General features: G+C 37.7%; 1 protein-coding gene across 1 annotated transcript in view; it reads right to left on the bottom strand.

Annotated features, from left to right (window-relative positions):
* The window catches only part of LRMDA (leucine rich melanocyte differentiation associated), a 464,379-nt gene extending 459,012 nt beyond the window's left edge, over positions 1–5,367 (bottom strand). Inside the window, exon 1 of the mRNA XM_078853926.1 lies at positions 5,223–5,367. Coding sequence (XP_078710052.1) covers positions 5,223–5,367 — 145 coding nt within the window. The remainder of the gene's footprint in view (positions 1–5,222) is intronic.
* Positions 5,368–17,576: the final 12,209 nt, after the last annotated feature.

Genomic DNA, 17,576 nt, shown 5'->3' with positions numbered 1-17,576 from the left:
TCATTGAGCAATAAGGGCCTGATCCAGTATCAACTGAAGTCAATAGGAGTGCCTCTTGAGACATGGAAGTATAGGATTTCACATAGGCCTAAGGTTAAGCAAGTGTTTCAAAGCCAAGAAGATTAAAACTAAGGTAAGATTAGAGTTACCTCTTCTGAAAGATCTTCATTCAAGGGTGGAATGTTGAATTTCCCAACATTTTGTCCAACTTAAAATTAGATGGACATCAACTTTTCCCAAAGGCAACTGGCTAACCTTAACTTTTGCTGTGAGCTGTTCAATAATTCATTATATCTATTCCTATGCTGTTACCACCACAGCCTATAAATACAGGTGAAGCTTCCAGGTGTCTATGATATACCCCTTGCTACGGCAAGGTATGCTGTTAATACTTGGGGCCTTCAGAGGTCCAAAAAGTTGAGAGGTAGACAAACATTTTTAGCTGCTCAAAAGTTGCAGGTTAAAAAGAAAAGTATATAGCAGGAGAAAAAAAATGCAACACACTAGAAAAGTAAATACAAAATAAATCAAAAGAGATATAAGACAGCGTTCAACTCTTTGCCTCTTGAAAATTTAAATGAATACTCCTTGAGAGCAAACTACAAAATGCTAACCTTGAAGCGTTGAGTGGCAGAAAGAATTATGGGTTATTGTACTGTCAAAATGCCAGACAGCTGTATGTTGAGTTACTGTGTTATTTAGACAATCAGAAACTTGGAAGCTAATGTGACATATTTTTTTCAGTGTGAAAGCTCCTGACACACGTCATGATAATTTCTAAAGGGACAAAATGTTATATAAAAAACATAGTGCCTTTATGAAACAGCCTCACAGGTACAACACCATTGCAAGTAGAATTCATGTTAAATATATATATAAATATATAGTTAAATAGATTCAGGATACTAACAATTAAAATCACTAATAGATGGTTGGTTTGCTTTCATATATTTTTAATTTTTGCCCTATTTGGAGGCACCACCAGACACTCCTATGCTGAGCCTTTCCTTCTAGGTCCAAACATTTTAACTTAGTTCTGAATTTGCCCCAGCCCTCCTCTGCAGTCCCCTTCTAATCATGCTTTCTCTCTTGGCAGGAAGATGGAGCATACTACCTCAGCTGAGATGGGCATTAACAGCTGCCTTGGGAAGTAGCATGAAGAAAGACCCAGAAAAAAACGAAATGGATTACATTTCTCTCTACTCCAAAACATCTCAATATTCGTTGGTTCCAAGGTGTATTCAGAGACGTATACTAAGAATTCCCTTAAATACAGATCTCTCTTTGCATCTTGATATGATCCCATCCTAATCTTACTGGGCCAAAACCCTTATTTGTATTCGTAGCTCTTGAACACACAGGAATTGCCGTACTGGTTCAGCCCCATGGTCCATCAAATCCAGTATCATGTCTCGGACAGTCGTCAGTGCACCAGATGCCTCAGAGCAAGATGCAGGAACCCTTACAGTAGGCAGAGACTGTATAAACTGCCCCCATGAAGGTCTCATCCTAATCCCTAATAGTTATAGATAGATTTAACCTCTCAAGTGTGGGGTTTACCCCTTCAATAATGCTTTATTTGTATTAAACTGTGGATATGCTGGTTATCCAGATAAACATCCAATTCTACTTTTAATTTACTAAATTGTTAGTCTCAAAACATCCTGGGTCATGGAGTTCCACAGTCTTATTGTGCAGGGTGTGAAAAGGTATTTCCTGTTCGCAGCATTGAATTTTCTACCTTTCAGTTTTGTTGAATGTCCTCTTGCTCTTGTGATGTGAGAGAGAACAGAAACTCCCAGTATACCTTCAGACCGTTCATTTTTATATACTTTTGTCATGTCCCCTCTTATTTATCTCTTTTCTAAAATAAACAATCCCAGTCTTTTCAATCTCCATCCATATGAGTTTTCCTATGCCTCTAATCACTTTCATCATCCTTCACTGAACCACCTCTACTTCCGCAATAACCTTTTAGAGATAGGGTGACCAGTACTAAGTAGAGCATTCTAGATGAGGCTGCACCATTGATTTCCATAAAAGTATATTTTCTATATTATTCTCTATCCCAGGGCTTATGCATCCTAAGATCTTGCTCCATTTTTTGACCACAGCTGCACATTGAGCAGAACTCTTCATAGAGCTACACACTGTGATGTCAAAGGCCATTATGTGAGTTAATACAGTGATTTTAGAACCCTGTAAGATGCAAGAGCAGTTCACATTTTCCATCCACTGTGCATTACTTCAGTCAACATTGAGTTTCATCTGCCACTGTGCTGCCCATTCATCTAGCGTGGTTAAGTCCGTCTGAAGTTTTTTAGAGTCTTCTCTGGGCTTAACTAATCTAAATAACTTTGCCATCTGCAAATTTTTCTACCTTGCAGTCCACCCCCTGTTCATACCATCAGTAAATGTATTAAACACAGGGTGTAATTCTGAATATTGAGGCACCTCATTGTTAATCTTTTGCCATGATGAAGACTGGTCATTTATTCTTATTCCCACCCCCCATCTCTTAGCCACTTTTTGATCCAGGTCGATATTTTGCCTCACTCCATGGCTACCTAGTTTCTTTTGCACCCTCTTATGAAGGAACTTATCAATAAAATACAATATACTCAAGGAAAATGAATGACAAAGAGGCAGGCAGATCTGAGAGCAACCAATAGGTGAACAAAACAGTTGAGATATTACATAAAGTAGAGCCCTGAAACTAGTACTTTCAAGATTGCTTATTCCCAGATGTTAAGCAAATTTTCCTGGAGTCTACAGTACATTGCATCCCATTGTTCTCCTTCTATATATACACATTGAGAGAACATTTATGACATTAATGCATTAGACATTTCCACTAGAAATGGTTTTGGTCTTTTGTTACCATACCTAAAAGAATAAACCTTAGAATTTACAGTACAGTGTTAAGTAACTTGTTTAGCAGTGACATCCACATCCTTTTATAGTAGTTTTTAACTATTCAACCAGTGTTAAACTTGATTTTTAAAAAGCGTGTCCCATAATCACTCCGCGCATAACCTAAAATTCTCTTCCGTCCAATCTGCACCTTATTGAACACCAAGGAAAAAAAATCTTTGTGCTCACTCTCGAAGTACTAATGCCAGGACACTTTATACTTTTGCATTCTACCATAATATAAATATTTACTGCTAGCAGAAGTTCAAGCTCAAAGTTGAGAATAATTTTTTTTCACAAAACTTATTAATAAAAATGTTCTCTCTCTGTATTTTACTCTCAGTAAAACAGGAAAGGGCTACAGGGGAAGAAAGGATCATTTTAATTTAAATATTCACTACTTCAGCACACGTTGATGAGACAGATTGTTGTTTCACTGTGCAAACTGAGTGAAGTTCAGAAAACGAACAAAATGGTAGAAACAGTGAAAAGTAAGTTAGATTTTGTCAGTATCAATGTTAGAAGATGTTACTAATAACACAAAGACTGTTTTTTTGTTTCATCTTTCCTTTAAAAAGAATTATCTGGGATCTTAAAACATATTTTAAGGTGGCAGATCATGCAGAACTCAGATGATGAATTCTTTTCTTGTTCCATGTGGGAATTTTTATTTTGTGCTTTTGAATTAAATTTATTCTGGACAAATATTAATAGGGGAAAATGGCGAGCATGGACTTTGTTTAATGGCAAAGGGGAGGAAGAACAGCAGCATTTTTTAAAGTTATTTTAGTAAGACTTTGGCCCTTAGCTTCTCAAATGATACCATATCAAACAGCTGTGACATATCAGTAAACTTAACATTGTCAGTAAATTCAGCCTTATTTAAGGTAAGTAAGGCACGCTGGCCAGAAAAATAAAAAAATCATAAAACGTCAAAATACCATGCACCAAAACAAACTCTATGTACGTGAATTTGAGTTCTGTTAGAAATGAAAAATCAAGGGTCCTGTCAGCATAAGCGAGCAAACAAGAAGGATGACTTCCATTGACCTCCATGACATTTTCTGCCCCAGGACTACAGCTCCTAGCCCCCACACTGCAGGGTCCCCCTGCCTGCCTAGACGCGGTGGGGGGAATCCCCCACAGCTGCCCAGCCATGGCAGGGAAACCCTGCAGCAGCCCAGCCCCCAGGGGCAGCAGGGGACCACAGAGCTGCCACTTGCTGCAGGTGGCGGGGAACCCCCCTGGAGTTCCCTGATGCCGTGGGGACCTCCCAGAGCTGCTCAGCCCCGGGGGGGCGGGGAGAGGAGAGGAGAGGACTCAGAGCTCCCACTCAACACAGCAGAGGGTGATGCTGAAGTTCCAGCAGCAGTGGGTGCTGAACCCACCTCCCCATTTTGTCAGGAATATTTCTAGTAAAAGTCAGGGACAGATCATGGGATTCTGTTAATTTTTCTTTATTGCCTGTGACCTGTACATTACTGTTACTAAAAATGTGTGTGACAAAATTTTAGCCTTAGCGATCAACATTGATAAATGGACTGGAGCCACTAAGGGTATGGCTACATTGCAGCTTGGAGCATGCATCCCAGCCTGGGTAAATAGACACATGCTAGCTCTGTTCAAGCTAACGTGCGAAAAACAACACTGTGGACATTGTGGCATGGGTGGTGGCATGGGCTAGCCACCTGAGTTTGGATTCAGGGGCTTGGGAGGGTTTGTACTCAGGTGGCTAACCCGAGCTGCTCCCCATGCTACAACATCCACATTGCTTGCTAGCTCAAGCAGAGTTAACACGTATCCATCTGACCAAGCTAGAAGGTATGCTCCCATCTGGCAGTGTAGACTCACCCTGCAAAAATTACAACAGCTTTGATTAAAAAGTATTTCCTTGCATAAGAGAGGTTTAATGGTGTTAAAACAGATGAAAGAATAGCTGAATATCCCTATTGGAAGTGCATTTACAGACATGACTGAATTTCCAGGATGTTTTATCTTGGATTTGCTTAATGCAGATGGTGAAGATGATTAACACACACCTACCCCCACCCAATACAGCTGAGCGTGCAGAAGCATAGCATCAATACTGTTGCTTTTACTTGTTTACTGTACTTTCACAATAAAAATACATTATTCGGGCACCTAGAGAACAAAAATTTTATTTCTATTCAGCACTGATAGCATTTGACCCTCAATTCTGGCCCTATAGCCACCCAACCCAAAATTAAACTACATCGCTTTTAATAAAAATTATTAGCTTGTAACCCACAAATGAGCACCTATTTTACACACACGTTTTAAGTGCATACCAGGAGTTCCCATCTCAGTTAGTTCCTTGAAGAGATCAGGAAATAACATGGCAGCTGACATTTTTGACTCCCACATGTGCAGTGGTCTCTGAATTTCTCTACCATCTCCATGTGAAGAACTAGAGGTCTCAAGCTTGATGGGCATTATTTAATTCCTAAGAGACGTTCCACGGCAGTGAGTTGGGAAGGCAAAGGAAATACTGGACTACCATAAAAATTGTATAAGGTCTGATCCCTCATCAAATTAAAGCTAACACTTCTGCTAAAAGATGTTTCAATTCTACTGGATCTGTTAAGGATTTTAAATGAGAAGGGTCTTCTCCTCTTTCTTTTTTCCAGCTTATCAATTTTTATTTTTATTTGACAGTTAACCTAATGCTAAGATAATACAGTATAACTTTAATGCTTAAAATTGATACATTGCCATACGGTATGCTTTGTGATGGATGGGCTCTGGGTTTATATAAGGAGCCATGCAATTTGATTACTCTTGTTCTTGTTTAGCATTGGTGATGAATATTTTATAGATTAACATTAGGCTAAACCAAAAATAATAAAAATACAGTTATAATAATATTCTGAAAAACATAGGAATGTCATTAGCTTCAAAGCACTTCTTCAAATTTAACAGTGTGAAAACCACAGCCAGATTTTCTGAATCATCTCTTGATTTAATCATTTTTACAACATTCAAAAAATAGCGGCTATGGGCCTGATCCATCCAACAATCTCTGTCCTGTCCCTGTTCATCTTGTAGGTTATTTACAAAGTGAGAGCTCATGGCATGATTTTCTTCACAGTGGTCATATTAATAGCATGTGTTTCAAATGTATCAACCTCTCTTCCATAACCTACATGTACAATAAATTAAAGGGAAACTGAAACCAATTTTACTGGTCAAGACCAAAGTTCAGGGCTTCTGCAAGAGGAAGTAACAAGGATGATTCACTTACACTGTTTTTACACCAATTCAATCCCACTGACTTGTGAGTAGGAAACATCAGACTCAAGCCCTTTATCACAAAGAAAACCATGTATGATTTACTCTCCTTGCATTGCATCAGGCCTTTCTGTTGCCATCAATTCTTGCAGGAGATGCACAAAAACTCATCAGGTAGAATAACAGAGCAACTGATTTCCAATTATTTTAAGCCAGAACAAGTTTCTAACTTCTAGTGAACATGCACTCTCTGATCTGGCAACTTAAATACCTACTTATTTTACTTATTTTTCAAGTGCACTAATTCATTACCTCAGTTTACCACCTGTCCCGTAATCTGTAGGGAAAAAATCTATATCCTAAACCATTCCTGCTTCAAGCAGCAATACATTCCTATAGTCTTCAATTCTGGTCCATTCTTAACCAAAGAAAAATCTGGATGCTTGACACTGCAAAATTACTTGCTCTACTAGGACACATGTGCCCATTCATTTGCCAGGACTTCAGTGTAGGATATGTAGTATTATCAGTCCACCTTCTAAACACCAGCCTCCTCAGCAGTATAACAAACACTTGGTTCACTGAATGAGGTTACTTACTCTGTTATCTACACAAACATTCTTAATCATTTCCCCTCACATGCAAAGTGTTTATTTCTTATTTATAGTTATAAATAAAAAGCTGGTAAGATATTTTACAGGCAGTTGTTCTAATGGCACAAGACGCTTTCCAACTTTAAGAATCAGCATTCCTCTTTCTATGCACATTTCATTATAAAGGGGTTTACCATAAATACTGGAATTTGAATTCCACCCAAGTAATGCATTAATAGATACTAAACCATTAATAATTTCTGTACTTTTTCATAAATGGGCAAAGTCCAATAAATAAACGATAGCTCTTACATATCGGAGCAGGGTTAACAAGTACCAAGGAGATTTCAAAGACAAACTACTTGCAGGGGCTGCCAGAAGGTAAGATACATAATGATGCCACAAATTCCAGGGATTCATTTTTTACTGTCCATTCTGGCAAGTATCTAAAATTAAATGCTAAGCAGAAATTTGCCCTGAGCTCTGACATACAGTAGTTTAGGTAAACAATCTTTAAAATTAAAAACAGATTCTTGATAATAAATCCCAACATATATATCTTGATAACAGACAATACTCCCGTATAAATCAACAGCTCTGCTGCCCCCTAAAACCTTTCCAAATTAGACCAGATGATTCACCGGAAATATTTCAGCCCTCCCACCTGTTTGATAAAGGCCAACAATTAATGCCTATTTTGGAGGATGAAGAAGGTGGGGGCATTTAAATATTAAACCTGAACTCAAAGCAATTGGGATAATCAACAAAAGGGGATTGATTCAAGGGGACAGGATGCTGGATTTTCATTGATCTCAGCTTCCTTTGGCCAGGAGGATTCTTTTGATTCCTGCCTTTTCCCTGAAACCTGAACATGCTATAGTGACTGGAAGAACTACCAAGGTATTTTATGATAAGGTTCTGTGCTCCGGTTTGATATTAGGATGTGCCTTGGAAATGCATACACATTATTATCCCCTCCAGCCTAAACCCCAAACAACATCACTTTTCGAATAATTAGTGACATTATTTGCTACATGTTTCAGAGTAACAGCCATGTTAGTCTGTATCCCCAAAAAGAAAAGGAGTACTTGTGGCACCTTAGAACTAACCAACTTATTTGAGCATAAGCTTTTGTGAGCTACAGCTCACTTCAGCATCCGATGAAGTGAGCTGTAGCTCACGAAAGCTTATGCTCAAATAAATTGGTTAGTCTCTAAGGTGCCACAAGTACTCCTTTTCTTTTTATGTGTTACATGTAATAAATAGGCAAGACCCTGGCCTTAGATGTGCTCATTTTGCAACAGTCCACCTGGGTGAAACAGCTGCATAGTCTGTTTATTAGATGGCTCTACAAGGATTCCCCACGTCCTAAAGGAAATACCTAGCTGGTAGAGGGCCAGCACTTTACCTCTTCCCACACTCTATCCAAGCCAGAGGGCTGTTGTATTCCACCAATTTTCAGCTGCTAGAATAACCCCTTGAGGGTCATCACATGGAGGTGCAAATTAGAACAGAACTGAGGATGCTCTAACTTGACTAGGGGTCCAGCTGAATTGGGGGTAAGTGGGCAGAAAGGAGGAAAGAGTATAAAATGAAGCTTTTCTGGACCCAAGGATCTACCTTGATATTAGTTATGAAAATAGTCCATATTTCAGTTATCAGTTTCCTCGTGAAACAACCCCACAATCTGCGTATGTATTCTGCGTATTTCACCAGGATGTTTGCCAAACATCTGTCAGTCAACAGACAGTTCATAAAGTCTTTGTTTTGAATTTTCCTTATTCTCATTGTGAGACTGGTCACCTGAGGTTGCAGAGTATTCTTGCTGCTATTTGTCTGATGACAAATTTTTGTAAGAAGAGAATAATGAATGGTAAATAATGCAATTTTGCAACTACATTTTCAGATAAATATTCATTTTTGCACAATTATTTTCATCTGAACACTGGCAAACAAGGAATATGATGACCCTATGAATTACAGCAAACCAAGCTAGGCTTTTATTTGCAAAAATATTTGGAAATTAAGTTTTGGAGGAGAGGGTTGCTGAGCTCCTTCTAGTAACAGTATTCAGCTACCGCAGAATACTTGTGATAAGTAGGGCAACAATAACCATTCTCTAATGCTCTTCGTAGAGTGCAATATACACTTGTAACAGAGTTAGTCAACTGAGTGACATCTTGGTCTCTAAACCACATAATCTGCCCATTAGTTAGTTGGAATGGTTGTATCTGGTGATGCAGCCACAGAATGAGAAAAGTGGACTTCATTGGGAAGGGAACTCTGAATCAAACCTGGTATAACTTTTAAGTCCTTTGATCACCTACTTGGTCTGCATGATGCCCTGCTGTGGGCAACCAAAACCAATTTGGCCAAACACGAGTCAGGGTGGCAAAACAGAGCCAAAGATCAACCATCCTTTAGAGAAAAAAGAAGAAGGTGTAATTGTAGCAGGGGGGCAATATTTTATATGAAAATTATATTCACAAGTAATGACAAATACAACTCAACATGAAGAACAATCTTGTCTCAGGCTTCTTAACAGATAATGACTTCAAGGTCATTCCATTAGTGATCACTGCAGCTTTTAAATGAAACACATATAACCCCGATCCAATTAATGAAAGTATCCTACATTTCTTACACATGCTAATGTTGAATGACTGTTTAAACCTTGGTCATTCACCAGTGCATGCACTATAAGTCAAAATCAGAGAACCACAATAACATTACTGAGCAAAAAAAGGGCCTTAGCATATTCAGACTGATTTAATTTTACCTTGCGTTTGTCCCAATATTACAAGGAGAAGCAGATTTTTCTGTTAAGTGCCAAAAACATTTTTGAAACATTTTTTTTTACATTCCCATTTCTAATAACATCAAAAACATTTTTCTCCTTTTATTTTAGTTCTTTTCTTCATTGTATGTTTTCTCTTTTTGTTTTCTCCTTCTCTTCATCTGTATCCTTTTTCTGTTCCCCCCGCCACCACCACTGCCTCTTTTTCTGCCTTTCTTCCGCCTTCTTCTGTTTCTCCCCCACCACTGCCTTTCTTCCGCATTTCTCCTCTGCCTTCCCATTTACTACTCTTATTTGACCCTCTCCAAATTAGTCTTCCCCATTCTGTTGTTCCATTCCATGTACAAGTTGAGCAGAGTACCAAAGTGAAACTGATAAGGAATAACATTTTCAAAAGACATCTAAGTGCCCTAGCAGCCTAAGCAACATTCTCAAAGGTGACTGGGCACACTGAGTAGCCTATCTATTGAAAGCCAATAGGACTTAGACTCCTAAGTGCCTACATCACTTTTGAAAATGGAATTTAGCTGATAGAATTTTGCTCATGATTTTTTAAATATAATGTAGCTGCTCTACTAACATAGACACCAAGGCAGATATAGTCAATTTCTGCTCTACTCTCAAATTTTATGCAAAAGTTCCATAAAATGCAGTGAAAAATTATAGCCTCTCTAGGTTTTTTCTGTTTTTTTTAAAAGCAAGCTTAAGAATTAAACGAGCCTGCCATCCCTGCTATAGAATTCATAGGTTAGTTTAAAAATCGTACAGAAGGAATATTATTCTCTCCTATTTTCTGTAGGATTTCTCCATAAAGGAGCAAGAAGTCTTTCTCCATAAAAACTCTCTCTGTGCCACGCCAGTAGGGCTTTGCTCATTCCCGTTTCTGGAATATGTGCACCAAAAGTTTGTCGTGCCTGACCATCACTGTATTCTTGCAAGTTGGCTGTCAGTCCTGCACTTTTCTCAATGAGATGTGAAAGTCTAATTCACCCAAGCCAAAATGTATCAGCATCATCAGGATTTTCAACTCTTTTCTGTAGGCCCTAGTGAAAAACAACCTTAGGCTTCTAGTATAAATTCAGCTTTATAGATGAATGCATATCAGCAAAGCAAGCTTAACTTGGATCAAAATAAGCTTATCTTAATTCACTTGTCCCCACTACTTTCAGCATCACTGAAATATTTATCTCTCTGCCTCAACAAATAGATTTAATTCCCCTAAACAATTGGAATCAATTATACTACCTCAAACTATCTTTTGCACATAGTCTTCAGAAGAAGACAGATGATGTTAAATGATCAAACGTATAATGATCTCTGAGAGCAGCGATCATCATAGTCGCTGTGGCAAAAACCATCTAAGCCGCACACAAAAAAAGCAAGCACTTTGAAGGTAGAATTAGGCCCTACCCCACTTTCTCTGTCCTGCTTCCACATTCTCTTCCTCTCCTCTCCCCCTGCAAATCAATTGTGAAAAGAGTACGGCCGCAACCCTTCAATCACCTACACTCAAGTGCTTAACGTGACCATTGACTTGAATTGGACTATATACGTATGCAAACTTAAGCATCTGCCTTAAATGTCTAGAGGATTGGCACCTTAATTTTTAAGAGGCATCTTTCATTGATAGCAAAAATGTTGCTGGGAGCTCTTCATGCTGCCAGCTATGGTCCTAAAGTACCTCTTGTAATCAGAGTCCAGCTCCCTACTCTGTACCTGTGGCTAAAATTGGGGAGCTAAGCACTAATTATGAGGAGTGCTTCCAGAAGCAGGACCAGTGGCAATAAATAATGTGTCACCATTTTGCATTATAAATATCTACTATCCTGAACACAGTGATTAATAAAGGGTGGTTCTTCACAAAATATGTGGTAGCACAGTTCTCAGACTTTTGGTTCAAGAAGTGATGCCAACTGAATTAACAAATAGTTTTGTAAAACGGCAAAAATCAAGATCTATGCTTCCCAATATGCAAAAGACAACAATGCTTATATCGCATGAACGTGCGAATGCCTTCTCTCTCTTTGTGTTTGTTCATGTAGAAATCTGCGTCTAGACAGTGACAAATGACACTACTTGTTAAAGCAGCAGGACCATCAGGTCCTATCCAGCTCACTGCAAGTGGGATAGGCCTTGTGAAGAATGCATTTTCTGCCCTGGCACGATCTACATCTATTTCTTCCTCACTCACTTAGTGAGGCTTCCATTGCCAAGGCAGCTCAGGATAGCACGGTTTTCTTGTTCTTCTAGGTGTTTTGCAACCTGTTCGTTTGGCTCCAGAATTTAACGCAAGGTTTAGCTGCTTGTCCTCAGGACTGGACAGATTGGTGACATAATAATGTGTTTGATGTGTGTGTTTGTACTCCAGGCATGAAAATCAGTAAATCAACCATCAAGTGACCTTTTTTTTTTAAAAAATGCAATAATGGTAAGTGTCTATGCACTCTCACAATTCCTGACACAGCATGTGCTGGAAGATGACTCAGGAATTAAACAGCAATTCACCATTAATCAATACAGGAAATTCATAAATTCAAGATCAAACCATTTTCTCTAACATCTTTAAATATTTCTTTTCAGCAACCTCTCTTTTTGAATAAAGCAACAGTGGTATTGATAAAATCTCCAGACTAGCTCCTCTAGTTAATGTATTAGAAAGTGAAGAAATATGGAAAACACAGAATATAATGGTTCAGAAAGCTGGTCAAATTCCTAACAGTCATGTTAAACAACATTATTAACATCTAGCAAAATGGTGAAAATTTTAAAAAAGATGTACTGACAAAAGAACAAGGATGAGAGATACGAAGAAACAGACTGGATTAGATACCTGAAAATAACAGTTCCCAAAAATGGATAAACTTTTTTTTGTATTTTTATTAGACTTCTAGGAATCTGTTGAAATGCATTTTGAGGATGATTGTAATAAGAGTGCAAATACATTTTTCCCCTAACTGGGCAACTGGTAGCGAGGATATAACTCATTAGTGAGTCTCCTGAAGAAAACAAAACAAAACAAATCACCTAGGTATTAGGATTATTTTCCAAAGACCAATGTTTTCTGGAGGTTCTGTTTTTCTGGCAAACGATACATTGGTCTTAAAATAAAAATCATTGTAAAAAGATTGTTTGGCCAATTTAATTTTGTCCAACTACAGCTGCTTCCAACTGAATTTTTTATGGCTGTCCTAAGCAATGAATGGTCAGCACAAGGATTCTGAGCATGCTGCAAGAGGATACACAGTCAACTTATTCTACCACTAAACACTGATTGGGAAGGACATAGGAAAGCATGCAGGAAAATATGTGTTTTCTTTAAAAAGCAACTAGAGTTACAGGAAATCTTATAGTACAAAAAAATTCTGTCCCAAAAGAAGATGTGTACAAAACATATTTTTCTACTCTCTGTACCCATTTTAACAGAAGTTGACCAAATGTGGTAATTGATCTATCCTACTCCTATTATTCCCAACTTAATCAAAGGGAAGTATGAGATTTGTAGTTTTAAAAGAAAGCAAAAAGATTCTTTTTTAGCTCTACATAGAGACAATGTATTTTTCTTAAGTGAAAGCACTTTATTTAGGAATTTTAGACACCCTGATCCAAGAAACAGTTCTGCATTTATTTAAATATACACGTGACATATTACAAGTGTTAACTTCACACAAGCACAGCCTTATAGGAATACATTGTAATAAGATCAAATTTATTTTTAAACAAATTAATCATTCTCCCAAATCTTTTTAAAATTGTCTCCACACTTTTTATTCATCTCTTAAGTAACAGAGTAATTACATCAGTTACCGCATTAAGCAACTCTCCTCTTGGCAAATACATTCAAGCCTCATCTACATTTTTATATCCCTATTATATTTCTATTCCAACAACTGAGTGATGCCTCAATGAGGATCAAGGTGTAACCCTCAAAAAAAGAAAAAAAGGCTTTTCTTTATTTCAGAACTACAGTGCATAGCAAAATACACAGAGCTGTAATTCTATGCAGAGCATGGACAGTACAGCTACCTCTCATGTTTCTAATTTAAAAAATTGTAATTTAGCAACAAGAAAACCCGCACACATTATTGAGTTTTAAGTTGCAGCACAGCAGAGAAGACATTTACTTTTGAATACTAATGCTGAAGGTTCAATATACCAGGTAAATAGGTTTGGTGGTCACATCTCTAACAAATACAGCTCAGCTGCCATTTCAAAATGCCATCATATCCATCAAAAATTAGTAGATTACCTTTCAAAGGAACTGTATTAAGACATCTTAAATGTTCTCATCGCCCAGTTATAGAATCAATGGGAGAGGAATTGCATATATAATAATGATAAACATGTTATGCCAGGAGCAACTCCTGTTTAAAGTCACTGGCATAACCACAGACATGTCATTTTCTGATTACTTTTTCAATGTATACTTCAGTGTAATGCATAACACTTGGATTATGCATATTTTTATTTTAAGAGCCTGACAAATAAAAAAAAATAATACAACACTACATTAGAGATGCAGTGTGGTCTAGGATAAGGTACACTGAATGGAAGTCGGGAGCCTTGGATTCAATTCCCAGCTCTCCCAATGACCTCTTAAATGGTTCTTTTTTCCCCAATGAAAAACTGTAGGCCTCAAATACTGAGAAGTGCCTCTCTTTCCTTTCTTGTGTCTTTTTCTGTTTAGAGTGTAAACTCTTTTGAGCAAGAGCCATTTGTTACTATGTGTTTGCATGGTGCCTAGCACAACAAGGCTCTGGTCTCAGTTGGGTTGTCTAGGCACTACAGTAATACAAGTAATAAATGATATAAAAAGTGTGTTTAAGTTCTTGAGATCTTTGCTTTAAATTTGAGTGTGCAGTCCACAATGATTACACTTGGTTTTAAGTTCCCTGAGTACTCTAATGTTGGACTTTCTGTGTGCTGTAATAGGAATGCCTTATCATGGAACAGACAAATGTTTAGACAGTGATTTTTCAAGCTCAAATATTAATCATAGCACATTTCCAAATTAAGTACAACAGAGTGTTATTTTCCACTGTAGAGTAGTGGCTGATTAGTTGGTAAATAAATCTTAAATAAAACTTCCTGTGCTATTATAAATAATGTTAGAAGACTAATGCTTTGCAATTCTCTACGCTCTTCAAATAGAAGTTCTCAAAGTACTTTATGAACGTTAAATTGTACAACATCCCTGTGAGATGGATAAGAGGTAAGGATAAAGTCCTGGGCATCGATCACTCCAACTAATGTCAATAGGAGTTGCTAGTTTCAGAATCTCTACTATTGTTATTAATTGTATTTCAGTAACACTTAGAGTCCTCACTTAGTTAGATGCTGCCCATTACATAGTAAGAGGCAGTCTCTTGCTCCCCAAGACTGCAATTTGCTGCACCCTAGCGGAGTACCACAGAAGTCAATGGGGCTTTAGTTGGGCAGATCCGTGTGCAGGATGTAGTCCTCATTAGAGCCAACAAAGGGGGTATTGCCTTCTCCATTTTACAGTGGAAGACTGAGTCACAGAGAAATTAAGTGATTTGCCCAGGCACAAACAGCTCTGAAAATCAGGGATGAAATTTTCAAAATCACTTGCCTAAAGCTAAGAGCTAACTAAATACCCTGATATTTATTTAGATGACTAAATGTGGATGAAGGTGCCTAACTTTAGTACTCTGACTGAAAATTTGTGGATGAAGGTGCCTAACTTTAATACTCTGACTTTAGACTAAAAATTTTGTCCTGGTTGTGCAGAGGAGTCCAGGCTACCACCGTGCCCCAACATTTTCAAGAGGAAAATTATTCCCTCACTATCAAAAGTTTTAAAATCACAAAGGACTCCCATTTTGTGTCCTTAAAACACTATTATTGGGGAGGGGCTAATATTTACAACTGTATTGACACATTTCATACTAGTTGCTAAGCAACATTCCTGCTTTTTCTTTCTTCAGTGTCATGGGGTAGGGAAGGAAAGAGAGGGAGGAAAGCAGAAAATAAAAATATTGGGGAAAATTCAATTGATCATCAGGGACAATGTATAGGAGAGTAAATGGGCACATAATTCTTGCAGGATATACGAAGACATCAGTTGCTTTATGACATCACAATAGCAACACTCCATTCCCTTAGCACAAGAGAGATAACAGAGTCCAATATTAAGTTTTCTAAGAATCCCAACTTTAGCAACATTCTGGTTGTATAAATTTACTTGGAAGTCTAAAAAGTAACTTTTCCAAGTTCATACATTTGTACTTTTTGTTTGTTTTAAGTAGACGATGCATCATTTTGTGGCCCGAGATTAAATTAAAAATTATACTAAAACTCTATTCTGTCAACTAGAGCCCATTTTTCCTAGTTTGTTACAGCGTTAAGGTATTCAGCACAGTGTCTCTTCACAAATGAGGGACCTTGCGGAAGTGACAGCATGATGAAATGAACTTGAGGAATCAAAGAGCAGATTGGTCATGAAGAATCACTGACTGACCTACTGTCTTCATTTTATTTAATTTCAGCATGGTGCTAGCTACACATCATAAGACCTTTTGGAAAGCAGTAACTGACACAAGGGAAGAAATGAAACGTGTACAGCCAAAGAAAGAGGCTGGGATGGTTCAGTGAATTAAAAATGGATTATGGAATTTTTCACTGCTCTATCACCTGTTGAAATCTAACCCAGTTCAGTGAGGGCCAAAAGCCACTAAAATTCCACCTCAATTATGGATTATCCCTTCAAAAAAGTATTTACCTGAAACAAGTAAGTGGCCCCTGACACTCAGTAAACAAGTTTTTTTCCCCCCCCTCTCGAATTCAGGTTGCAAAGCCAAGCAATCAAAAATTAGTAACAGCAGAACTCAAATTGCCCATGTACCTTTAGTTGAGTGAGTGTGAGGGTGTGAGAGTGTGAGGGTGTGAGAGAGAGTGTGAGTGTGAGATATATATATATATATATATATATTCAGTGTTTAACTGCATGATCAAATACTGTTTTCCCCCTAAAGGAAACCTCCTTCATTCAGCACACAGGACAGGCAAAATGAGGAAGCTGTTCAACATTTATTTTTTATCCTCATCAATGTGTGACTCCATGCTAAATTTACTGCATGTCATCAAAACCCTGCACTGAATACAGAACTATTAATTTCCTCATGAGCTTTTCTATGGTTCTTATCCTCATAGTATTTGAACGCCTCACAGATATTAATGAATGTATCATTACAGACAAGGAATTTGAGATAGGAAAGTTTTATTATGGCAACCCTTTAAAAAAAATGTTCAAATAAACTATTGGAAACATAACACTAGATTTTATCCATAGCCACTTGCTATGATTGCAGCTAAATGTTAACAGAAAAGAGAAATTAATTTGAGAAGATTAAACTGTAGAAAAAAAAAACACTAACAAGATATTCCAGCAAATTACTCTGTCCTATTTTATGCCTCATATACTTCACTTGCTCAGATTCTTTTGGATAAAGTAAGCTAAACACCACCCAATGGCCATTAGAGAGTTAACTAATATTTCCAAGAGTTGGCAAATGTTCAGTCAAAAACCTGGCCAAATGCCTGTTGTTTACTGAAGCTAGGGAAGAAGCATCTGCAACATTACGAAAAGCATATTGTAAAAGGCAACACATGCAAATTAAACCTCTTGAGCTATGAGTAAATTGCTGGGAAAATTTATAACTCATTTAATAAAGCTTGAAGTAAATACATAGCCTTGGCTCCCAGGGAAAACAAAGTATTTCCCATGATTCCCTTTTCCAAAAGGATCATCAACCCAGACTGCCACAATATTGAGTGCAAAAGGAACTAGTATGAAAAGAAACTCCCTCCTTGTGAATATCAATATGGATACTTTAAATGTTTTAAGAATGGGATGTATGTAAGTCAGAGAAACTTTGATGATTCATGTGTCTTAGCCACTATTACGTGCTGTCTCTTAACAAACAGCTAGGAATGCAAGACCCACCTTTACCAACATTCAGCAAAGTCTTACCAATTTTGTTCTGAATTCAACCCCCATTTTGTAG

Source organism: Lepidochelys kempii, chromosome 7 (assembly GCF_965140285.1).
Source record: "Lepidochelys kempii isolate rLepKem1 chromosome 7, rLepKem1.hap1, whole genome shotgun sequence".
NCBI lineage: Eukaryota > Metazoa > Chordata > Testudines > Cheloniidae > Lepidochelys > Lepidochelys kempii.
Note: the sequence above shows the minus strand (reverse complement) of the source record. Positions and strands in the feature narration are given on the sequence as shown.